Raw genomic sequence first — 11383 nt, 5'->3', positions numbered from 1 at the left:
ACACTTTTTCATGCTGAAGCTCACTTTAAAATCCACTTTATGATATGAAGCAATAAACTATTTGGCGTATCGAAGCGAATATATATTATCCAAATTTAGCGCTGAAGTGTCAGAGTCAGCCATTTACCCCTGACCCTGAGCACAGAATAAGAAAGAAGACAATTATCTTATTTAATATTTATGGTGATGCTTAACAAGAAAACAATCATCTCATCCAGACGGAAACTTTGGAATTTCGTACATTGCATACAACACAAACCCACTTCGACACTTACACTTGCCAAGTTGTCCCCAACTCTCCAATCGCATAATTCAATTATTGGAGAATTGATTTGGGTAAAAGTAAAAATTATTTTATCATAATTTGTATGCATCGTAATAATTGATTCTATTATGATTTTAAAAATAATTTAAATTTGATTAAAATTAAGGCTAATCCACCTCATTATAATCTATCATAATTCTAAAAGTTATTCTAACTTAAAAAAATAATACCAATTTTAAAGTAATATAATTTATATTTAAATATTTTGATTATAAAATTAAGTTAAGAATATAATTTAAAATTTAAATCCAATAAAATGTATTTAAAATTACTTCAATCCAGTATCATTTAAGTTTGGATTAACAATTAATTTTTCAACATGAAATTAAACAATGACGGGATCCACCAAAACTACGAGCGTGAGCAACGCGTGCAAGTTTAGGAGCGTAGTATAACATCATTGGCGCCTCGGTTTCAAACGTATTTTGCTGTTCCCCGCTACTACTCCCACCCCCCAACACCAAAAAAAAAAAAATAAAGTAACAAACTCAAAGAAGAAGAAGCAAAAGAGGAGAGAGAAAGAAAGCTTATTCAACTGATCCTACTCAAGTAGTTCACTTCAGAGTTTCACACATTACCACCGCTCGGTAACTGCACTTTCATTTCCTACATACCTGTGTTGAGTGTGTTTTTCAGCTTTTCTCTTTCATTACAAATTTGGACTTTTTTTTTCCCCTTCCTCTGGGGTGTAGTTTATGATAGCATTAACAGTGTTTTGACTCGAGTTCCTGTGGGAGGGTGTAAGTACATTTTGGCTTGGTTTATTGAGTTTTTTTGTTTTCTTTCTCCTCTCGTGATGTTTCTTCCCATTTTTTCTCTAAAAGGACGAGCCATCGTTTTCTGCTTAGTGCTACTGTGTGTTTTGAAGAAGGAAAATATGGGGACTCATGCACGTGCTTCTGATGTAAAACCATGATACTGCTCTCTGGTTTTTCGGTATTTGTTCAAGTCAAGAGTTGTGTGTGTGCTTATATTGTCACCTTGGTTGTTCTGTGTTCAACAGCACTTGGTAAGTTGTTAGCACTTCTCTTTGCAATAACACATTTTGATTTTAAAAAGTTCTTCTTTTCACTCTTTTAATCCTTTCTCTTCTTTCGGATCAGTGATTTGGTCTAAGGCTGCATGTAAATCTGGGTTTTGTGATTTTGTCTCTCGTTTGTGTTGGGAATTCATAAAGTTTGTATCTTTCCTCCGTTTTTCATTCTGTGGTTTATCTTACCACACTGATTGAAAAATGGGGTCATGAAATCTGCTCCCATTTTCATTAGTTGGCGAGGAATCTCTAAACTTAAACACGGCTTCTGAGTTTATGTTACAGAAAATAAACTTTTTTTTGTGTGTCTTGAAGAGCAGTGAAATTATGGTTGTCTGGATAGCCCACTTAAATCATTTCTAGTTATTATTGTTTTCTTGACGACATGATGATGGATTTGGAAAAATTGCTTACATTTTAGTTTTAGTGGGCATTTTATTTTATTTGTAGGATGCTTAAAGGGGTTAACATAATAGTTTGTTGCTGGTCAATGGGGGCTCAAGTGTAACGTGGCACTGTGGAGTAAAAGGGAGGAAAGGTCTAAAACTAATTTGAAAAAAGTTGGAACATGGGTTTCCGTTAATTATATTCTACTAATTATTTTGGTGCAAGGTTTTATTTGTTTAAATTTGTTTGTTTATTTTGTTTTGAATTTGGTAGGTGGTAATGGGGTTAGTTTACTTGGAGTTTCTTTGAAGGGATTATGTGCGGTTTGTTTGTTAGGTTTTTTTGTTGAATGCTGATCCCTGGTGGTCATCTAATGTAAAGTGCAAAGTGCAAACTATTGCCTCTTCTCTCTGAGTTATAAATCAAATTCCTTGTTGTCTTTATTTCTTTCTCAGATTACTATTGCAGAAAGTGTGGGTCAGGGGCTTTGAAGGAGAGGTTCTTTAACTTACCTTCCTATCACCCCAGATATTAAAGTATGCAGACACCAAAAGCAAGGTAAGATTGTCCCATTTGACACTTTTTGCAGCATTCCATTTTTGTGATGCATGTTTCCGAATTCTGAGGTCTTAATGAGGGGATGGAGTGCTTTTATTTTGTTCACAGGGTTGGTCGTATGATTTAAGGCCCATTTATTCTAACAAATTAAATACAATTATTTCTGGGATCTAACAAGTAATGAGGGATGAATAGTTGAATACTACCCGTTATCTATTAAATTTGAATGTGCCACTACCATTTAGAGTTTGTTGCTTTCTGAAGAAATGTTAAGAACTAACTAGGGGCATTTCTGTATTTAATTGGAGTTGTTTGGGGAAACTCCAAATGAATCCATATTGAGGTAAGTCTGTCCTATCATAACTATTTATAATAGGGATAAGTTACTAGTAGACAATTTTATATAATTTTTTGTGTCCTCTATGTAACAAACATATTTTGGAAAAGATTGCCCTGCTAAACATAACACTTCTTGTTTAGATTTCATTTTGATCCCAAAGATTTTAAAAGGGACTATTTAAAATGAACTTCTCCTCACTTGATCACCTTACTGTGCTATGCCAAGATGCCTTTTCATCTGCATTCTACATTTATTCATGCATGCTTATTGGCCTATGATTGTCTGTGAGCAGAACTGGTACTTCAGAAGTGCCCCAAAGGAAGTCTCCTGCATCTCCTCAGAATGCTCGCAAATTGAAGACACCAGGCTCTGATACCGACTCAGTCTCATCATCTCCAAAACCAGGAAGTAAGACACCCAAAAATAAAAGTCCAAAGGTCACAGAACGCAAGTCACCAAGAAGTCCAATATCTGAGGTATTATAATTTATAAGTTAGTGCACTGCCAGAAGCCTAACTGAATAATCCCTTCCTCCCCCTCAAATTGAGAACTTGTTATGTGGTCCTGGATCACCATAGTCCCAACTAATCTTCACATGACATGTAGTCAGATTCTATTAATTCTTTTTTGTAAATTGAAAAAAATTCGTTACATGTCACATAGAGATTGATTGGAAGTATGGACACATGATAGTTCCAAACTATTTAATAATTTCTCCCCTATAGTCACCATTCTAGCTATTTTGTAGAAGTCCTTCATTAATCTCGTCTATGGCTATATAAAATCCAAAAGATTGAGATTATTGATAGTGCCTTAAATTTTGCTATTTGCTCTATCTCCTTGCCCTTTAATCTTTATCATCTCGCTCTAGAAGAAGCAACCAAGTAGGGTCCAAGAGTCGGAGTCTCAACTTGCTCAACTTGAAGAAGATCTAAAGAGAACTAAGGACAAACTCAACTCATCTGAGTCATGGAAGAGGAAAGCTCAGCAGGAGGCTGAAGAAGCAAAGAAGCAGCTTCTAGCCATGTCAAAAGAGCTGGAGGAATCCCAGCAACAGCTTCTGGAACTATCTGCTTCTGAAGAGGAACGGCTTCAAGAACTCCATAAGATTTCTCAGGACCGAGATCAAGCATGGAAGTCTGAACTTGAGGCTGTCCAGAAGCAGCACTCAATGGATTCAACTGCTCTAATGTCTGCCATGAATGAAATCCAGAAATTGAAAATGCAACTTGAAAGAGTGCATGAATCTGAAGCTGTTCACATTAGCAATGCTGAATCAGATAATGCCGAGATTGAGGATTTGAGGATGGAGCTTGATGAAGCACTCACTTTAGTGGAAAAGCTGAAAAATGAGCTAAGTGATTGCAAAGAATCTGAATCCCGGGATTTGGAAGTAGTTGGCAAAACTCAAATGCAATTGGAAGCAGCAAACAAGACTGTTGAAACACTCCAGTTAGAAGGTGAGAAAGCATCCGAAGCTTACAAATCCTTAGCTTTAGAGTTAGATCAAGCAAGAGCTCAAGTGAAATCATTGGAAGAACTTGTCAGCAAACTTCAGGCTGATTTGGTTGGTGGTGCTAACAAAAATATGTTAGGTCTAGTCATTGAAGCAGAACCTGAACTTGCACCGAAAAACGTGGAAAATGAGGAGATAAACCAGCTCAAAGCTGAGCTTGTTTCTGCGAAATCTGAAGCAACACAGTTAAAATCTGCACTGGATGTTTCTGAGGTACGATACCAAGAAGAGTATATTCGGAGCACATTGCAGATCAGAAGTGCTTTTGAACAACTGGAGCATGCAAAATCAGAATCTTCTCGAAGACAAGGTGAATTAAATGAGGAATTGAAGAGAGCTAGAGCTGATATTGAAGAGTTGAGGGAGAGGCTGATGGACAAAGAATCTCAGTTGCAGGGATTATCAGAGGAGAATGAGATCCTCATGTCAAGGATGAAGCAAAACCAGCCTAGTGAAAAAGAATCTGAACCTGTGGTGGAGCTCAAAAAGTTAGATGCTGATATGGCCAAGTTGAAGGAAAGATTATTGGACAGAGAGACAGAACTGCAAAATGTGACTGAGGAAAACAATGCACTGAAGAAGGAAATAAAGAGGGAGGAGTTAGAGAAGAATAAAATCCCTGATGAGGCTGTTGCTTCTGCTGAAGCAGCAAGGGCCACAGAGCGCGAGGCTTTGGTGAAACTTGGCTACATAACAGAAGAAGCTGATGAAAGTAATCGAAGAGTAGCACAGATAACTGAGCAGTTAGACGCTGCGCAGGCTGCCAATTCCGAGTTAGAAGCTGAATTAAGGAGGTTGAAAGTGCAGTCAGACCAGTGGAGAAAAGCGGCCGAAGCAGCTGCTGCTATGATTTCTGCTGGGAACAATGGAAAGTTTGTGGAAAGAACAGGTTCACTTGACAGTAGCTACAACTCTATTACTGCCAAGATGAGTTCACCTTATTCAGAAAACACAGATGATGACTCTCCCAAGAAGAAAAATACAAACATGTTGAAGAAGATTGGAGTGTTGTGGAAGAAGAATCATTAATATGTATAGATGTTTTGCAGGTAGTGAAACAAATTATCTTACACTCATTCCATACTGGTTTGCTTGTTGAGCCAATGGTTTAACTTACATTGTTTCATTGTCTTTGTTTATTGTTATTTGTTAGGTACCCTTTGGTTTGGTCATCATTCAAGCAATCCTTGGGGGACAATTTGCCTTAGGAAGATCGTGTAACAAATATTTTGAAGTTAAGAAGGTCGTGTAATATTTTGAAGTTGCTATTAAATTGCTGAGGTTTAGTGGTTCCTTCCAGTTACTTGCTGCTTGCTACGGTTTTGTAATTGTGCAGTGAGTGTTTTTACACCACGCCTTGCATGTATTTGTTCTTTCTACCAATTTTCATATTATGTAAGTAGTAAGAAACCCAACTCGTGGGGAAAATTAGTTTCAATCCTGTGCCATGTCAATTTTGTTGGTGGGCAACTTGCTACAAAGTATTTATCCATTTATGCCCTTTTCCCGTTGGAATATATTGAGTGTGTTTGGAATAGCTGCAAATATTAGATTATTTCAAAAAATCGATTATAATCAGAATTTGTTTTTGTTTTGGTAAGTTTGTTGAAAAGTTATTTGAAGATAATTAATTTCGTTTGGATAAAAAAAATATCAGCTTTTACATAGTAGAAGAGAATAAAAACAGCAGAAAGGGAAAATAAGTTGTTGGAAAATAATCATAAGCACAATAGTATGGGGCCTGTGGGCTTTGTAGAACTAAGTTGCAAGGGGTTGGGAAGGTAAGGCAATTTGCCTCGCCAAACCTGCCCCATTGTTGGTGGTAATGAAAAATATCAACTTCTAGAGAGTTTGATATGTATTTTTAGTAGTTTATAAGTTAGTTTGATCAAATTTATATAATAAAAACTTATTTTAGTAGTTTAATATTTTTTAAAAGTTATTTTAACTAGTTTTTAGTTTATAAACGATCAAATCTATATAGTACGAACTTATGTTTGTAATTTTTAATAGAAGTCATTTTAACTAAGCTTTTAGTTTATAAACTATGAACTTTTTTTCATTCTCACTAATTTACATAAAATTTTAAATTTCCGATCATGCAGATGAAAAGGCAAAGGAAAAAATGAAAAAGAGGAGGGAAAAAAGCGAAAACAAAAGAAAAAATATACTATACAAATAAGAGAAGCGTGTGATGGCATTGTATTTGCTCAAGCAATAAGTGATGTTTTATTATCTAGCATGATGTCCATAATTTATAACTTACAAGGCTAAGCTTTTCTTTTCTTTTTTTCACGGTAGGCATCATAATTATTATCTTTAACTAAGACAAAGTTGAAGGTGGACAATCATATTCGCAATGGCATCCATCTGGGAAGCATAGTCCAGCAGCAGTTGTATAGAATCCAGTATAGTTCACGCATGCATTTGTACAACTCACTATATCACATTTATCTGAATTATGCAATAGTAAACTGCAAGTGTGATTCGCAACCGTTTGTGTCACCATCAAAACTGCAAAAATGAAATAAGGTCAAGGAAATCAAATCAATGTGAAATGTAAGTCTAAGTATGAATTAAGGGAAAAAGAAGAATACTTGAAAAAATTGAAAAGAATAAGCGCCAATAGGAAACAGGGCCTCAAGGAAACCTTCATATCTACTTCAGTTTGCCACAAGTCTCCAAGTTATTTAGTAGTATGTTGTTGGCTAATACAAGATGCAAGGGGAATTTATAGAATCATGTACATCATAATTACTACAAATATACTTTTAATATTATTCGACTGTCAGTTTTACTATGGTATTTATTAAATTCAAATGAAATGTAATTATTATTTTTGTTATTTACTTTGACTATATATGTTATACATTTAATGAATATAACACTTAATACTGTTAGAAAGTCATTTTTTCTTATATTATATTAATTATAATATTTATTAAATATAATCTACAATTGGGACTTTTACCAAAAGGTGCAATTTTTTTTGTTTTTCTATTTGGGGCCGATTTTAAATTATAACATTTGTTACAACTTATTATCTTTTTAACTGAATTTTATGATTTCTAATTTTATTTATTTACGACTTCAAAAGTTATGTGTTTTTTTTTTACTTACACTTTTTCGTAAGTTTAGTTTATCTTATTTATTTTTTTATGACTTTGAAGTCATACTTTTTATTTTTTTATGGTTTAAAGTTTTTTATTTTAGGATTTTTTATTTACTTGTATTTTGTTTTGTTTTCAATTTTTTTTTAAATTACAAATAATTTACTGTCTTTTATATATATATATATATATATATATATATAAATAAAAGATATTAAATAAAACTAATAACAAGTAAAATTAAAAATATTTATTTAATAATTAAATAAAAAAATATTTATTTTTTTTTAAATGAAAATAAAACAAAAGAAAATACAAGCAAATAAAAATCGAAAAACAAAAAACTTTAAACGTTAAAAAAATAACAATTTTAAAGTTATAAAAAAAAAGCTAAACTTACAACATTAAAATCGTAAATAAAAAAAAATGTTACAATTTCTAACACAAAAGTCATAACACCTTTTTATCACATACTCTATTTTTTATACTAATTTAAAATTGATTCCCAAATAACAAAAAAATAAATTACAGTGAATCCCTCTACAATTAACTTAAAAGTACTTTCAAATAATATATTTATTAAATATAATATGTTTGTTAAACATATGACTTTTCATATAAGTATATAAAAGTCTATTAGGAAAGAAAAAAGTAATTATTGAAATAATTAAAACCCATCTATATATAGAAATATTAAAATATCTATTAAAATTTTATTATTTGTATTATTGTTTAAAAAATAGTTTGTAAAACATAAAATTCACATATTAGTATAACACTAGTAAATTGCTAAATATATGTACCTTACTTTGTTTCTTAATTTTTACACTTAATAATTTGAAACATATCATATTTAATTAATCTAGTATTTAATGTTATTGGACACTGCTGAGTCAAAACTTACCTGTATTATATTAAATATAATATTTAATACGTATAATATATTATTAAATTTAAGAAATGTAATACATGTTTTAATACATGAGATATATAATAATGTAATATATAAATATTTAATAATTTTTTCTCTTAATAGTTATCATTAGTAATCTGATATAATATTTTAAAATTTAAAAGATCAATAAGTATTAGTATAATTTGAATAAATTGATTAACATTTATAGTAATTTATCTCTTAATATTTATATTCAATAATTTGGCTACATATTGTATTTAATAAAAATAGGACTTAATGTTATCACGCTGTCAATTTTACTTATAATATAATAATTATAAAACTTATTTGTTTATTATATTTAATAAATGTTATATATGCTTTTTAAATGTGAGAATTTTATGTGAATTTATTTATATTAAAAAATTATTATTAAATAAAATATAAACACGACAAAATTTTATATCTATATATATTATATACAAATATTGAATTATATATTAAAAAATAATTATTTTATTAAAATAATTAATTTATATGAAATATAAATATTTTAATTTTTTGGCGCACTTTTTTTTCTTTAAATAAATAGCGTGTGTGATTTTACTTTATGTCTATTATACCTAATATATATTTGTCCAGAGTTACATAAGGGTTATCATTTCTATTAGAATTGTTTCATGACGATTACAGTCAGATATTTAACAAGACTTACTTGAAAAATTATGTTTCTTATGTTTATTTTCAATTCTATAAACGAGAAATAAAATATATTTATATTTTATCCTTTTATACTTTAAAAAATATTTTTTTAAAAAAACTATATCAATTCCTTTTCGGTCTTAAACCCACTGGGCTTGTTACATTGGCCCAGTAGCGCTGAACAGACCCAGTAGTGTTTTGGTTTTTGTCCACTATATAAACCCCCAACTTCGGTTATCGATTAGGGTTTTGCGCTGTTGTTGCTGCTCATCCTCCGTAACCTCCGAGCTCTGCACCGAAGAACGAAGCCATGGGGTAACCTAACAATTCTCCATTGCTCTTTCGATATGCTTCACTGCATGTTTATGTTCCTTTTATGTTTTATTTGCTTTGTTCCCAAAAATTGAACGCACACGAAGGAACTTGAGCTCGCGAATTTATATATGCTTCTGGTAGATCTGTTTCTCATCAAATAATCTCATCGATTCTTCCCGTGTGAAAACTTTATATTTTCTACAATGGGATTATGTATATTTATCGGTGTAGTGTTTATGTTGGTTTTCCCCCCGTTTTGTGCAATGTGATTTGCTTCTTCATTGGTTTTTGTTTAATTTTATTTGGTCGATGATCTAAAGCTTCCTTGTAAATATCGATTATTTCATTGATTTGTTATTTGATGTTAGTTATAGGGTCAATGGAATTGAGTTCCTTTGTCTTGTTTTTGAGGGGTGTGGGAGAAGGGGCAAATTGCTTGTGACAATTTCAAAAAAATGAAAATAAAATGAAGTGAACATTTAACTAGGTTTTTTAGTGATGTCCTTCTAGACTTGGTATGGTCAATGAATGGAAGAACATTTAATTAGGTTTTATAGTTATCTGGTCTAATTCAATTGGGGGAACTAGGAATTGGTTGATGAATAAAAGAACATAGAATGCATGAAATTAGAATTTGTTGCTGTCTTACAGGAAGACACATGGAATGGGATCTGCTCGCAAGCTCAAGTCCCACCGCAGGAGGCAAAGGTGGGCTGACAAGTCATACAAGAAATCACATCTTGGAAATGAATGGAAGAAACCTTTTGCTGGTTCATCCCATGCCAAGGGAATTGTCCTTGAAAAGATGTAAGATTAGGTTTACTTGATTTGTATATCTTTCACTAGAATATTTATTTGATGTGGTTAGAGTATACAGTTTTAAGAAATTAATGTGTTTTTCTATTTGCAGAGGTATTGAGGCTAAGCAGCCCAACTCTGCCATTCGTAAGTGTGCCAGGGTTCAACTTATCAAGAATGGGAAGAAGATTGCCGCTTTTGTCCCTAATGACGGTTGCTTGAACTACATTGAAGAGAATGTGAGTGCTTGTCCATGTTTGCTAGCTTCATTATTTTTTATACTCCTGGAAATAACTTGAGTTTCTTTGATAAATTGTTATTTGTATCCATTGTGTAACTTGGGGTGTGGCCCATGGTTGTTTAGGACGAAGTCTTGATTGCTGGATTTGGACGAAAAGGTCATGCTGTGGGAGATATTCCTGGTGTCAGGTTTAAGGTCGTGAAGGTCTCTGGTGTCTCTCTTTTGGCTCTCTTCAAGGAGAAGAAGGAGAAGCCAAGGTCTTAAATTTGTGGAGTACTTGTGTTTGTTTTCAATAGTTTCTCTCAAGTATTATGAATTTTGTTTTTAGGTGAACGGGTTTTATGAACAATTTTCTATCTTTTCTAGTTATTTTACTGAACTTCATTTAACATTTCAAGTAAACATATCTCGGCTTGCCTCGCCTATGCTTCTTCCCCTTTCTCTGGCTTCTTGTGATTGTTTTTTTCATTCTCTTGCTGTAAACTTTCACGGAATATATAGCCATTGAAGGTTTAGCAATTGCTTCTGTTAATGAATCGATCAACCGGAGATGGTAGCAGTAGGAGCTAGCTGTTAGATATCTGATCCTATTTTCAATTCTCTAGTTATTCTCTAGATATGTGATCCTATTATACTCGTGCAAGTTGTGAAAAAATAGGATGATTTTTTTTCAGCTTCCCTTCCGTCCAAAATCAAGTTATTGCAGCCATTTTGAACTTATGTACGATAAGACGAAGAACATTAAGTATGATTAAGTTTCAAAGCTAATCTCTGGACTTGGAAACTACAAAAGTTATTTTAGAATAAATAAGTATATATGCTTTTAAAAATATAGTGAGTCATGCATTTAAAATTAATTTTATTTAATAAAATCATCTTATGTTGCTCAATTTCATTTTCCGTAATGTTGACTTTTCGGAAATGACAATTTTATTTAAATATTGGTTATACTTCATTGCATTGCCACAAAGGCTCAACCTATGTTATCTAATTATTAGATTAATTTTAAATTGTTAGATAATATTAATTATGGAAACAAATAGTGTTTTTTAATTATAACTAATAATATATATTGTTTTAGTTTTTTTATGTGAATGAGTCCCTACTCGTACATGAGAAGCCAATTCCCCAATTGGACCACATGGGGGAAAAAAATCACCGAT

General features: G+C 32.1%; 2 protein-coding genes across 6 annotated transcripts; both read left to right on the top strand.

The window, feature by feature from the left end:
• Window positions 1-798: 798 nt before the first annotated feature.
• Window positions 799-5704, top strand: LOC114381241 (interactor of constitutive active ROPs 2, chloroplastic-like). Of its 5 annotated transcripts, none has more exons than XM_028340454.1 (6): window positions 799-912; window positions 1150-1334; window positions 2201-2303; window positions 2936-3119; window positions 3518-5208; window positions 5313-5704. In XM_028340454.1, exons 3-5 carry the CDS (start codon window positions 2284-2286, stop codon window positions 5186-5188), a joined length of 1875 nt encoding a protein of 624 aa, XP_028196255.1. In that variant the 5' UTR covers window positions 799-912; window positions 1150-1334; window positions 2201-2283; the 3' UTR covers window positions 5189-5208; window positions 5313-5704. The 5 variants fall into 5 exon arrangements, with proteins under 5 accessions (XP_028196255.1, XP_028196252.1, XP_028196257.1 ...); XM_028340451.1 differs by having other exon boundaries at window positions 800-912; window positions 3515-5208; XM_028340452.1 differs by lacking the exon at window positions 799-912 and adding an exon at window positions 927-1065 and having other exon boundaries at window positions 3515-5208.
• A 3339-nt stretch (window positions 5705-9043) lies between these two features.
• On the top strand, window positions 9044-10739 carry LOC114380727 (40S ribosomal protein S23-like). The gene is made up of 4 exons (XM_028339741.1): window positions 9044-9181; window positions 9833-9988; window positions 10092-10218; window positions 10344-10739. The coding sequence occupies exons 1-4, from the start codon at window positions 9177-9179 to the stop codon at window positions 10482-10484; spliced, it is 429 nt and encodes a 142-aa protein (XP_028195542.1). The 5' UTR covers window positions 9044-9176; the 3' UTR covers window positions 10485-10739.
• The last annotated feature ends 644 nt before the right edge of the window (window positions 10740-11383 follow it).

The sequence above is a fragment of the Glycine soja genome, chromosome 13, assembly GCF_004193775.1.
Source record: "Glycine soja cultivar W05 chromosome 13, ASM419377v2, whole genome shotgun sequence".
NCBI lineage: Eukaryota > Viridiplantae > Streptophyta > Magnoliopsida > Fabales > Fabaceae > Glycine > Glycine soja.
The sequence above is the reverse complement of the archived record's forward strand: the minus strand, read 5'-3'. Positions and strand labels throughout refer to the sequence as shown.

Excerpts from the sequence above, each read along its gene's own strand:
- LOC114381241 (XM_028340451.1), top strand. The coding sequence starts at position 2,284 with ATGCAGACACCAAAAGCAAG. Across the intron at positions 2,304-2,935 it reads ATGCAGACACCAAAAGCAAG|AACTGGTACTTCAGAAGTGC; the intron begins GTAAGATTGTCC and ends GTCTGTGAGCAG. Across the intron at positions 3,120-3,514 it reads CAAGAAGTCCAATATCTGAG|AAGAAGCAACCAAGTAGGGT; the intron begins GTATTATAATTT and ends ATCTCGCTCTAG.
- LOC114380727 (XM_028339741.1), top strand. Across the intron at positions 9,989-10,091 it reads GGAATTGTCCTTGAAAAGAT|AGGTATTGAGGCTAAGCAGC; the intron begins GTAAGATTAGGT and ends TTCTATTTGCAG. Across the intron at positions 10,219-10,343 it reads TGAACTACATTGAAGAGAAT|GACGAAGTCTTGATTGCTGG; the intron begins GTGAGTGCTTGT and ends ATGGTTGTTTAG.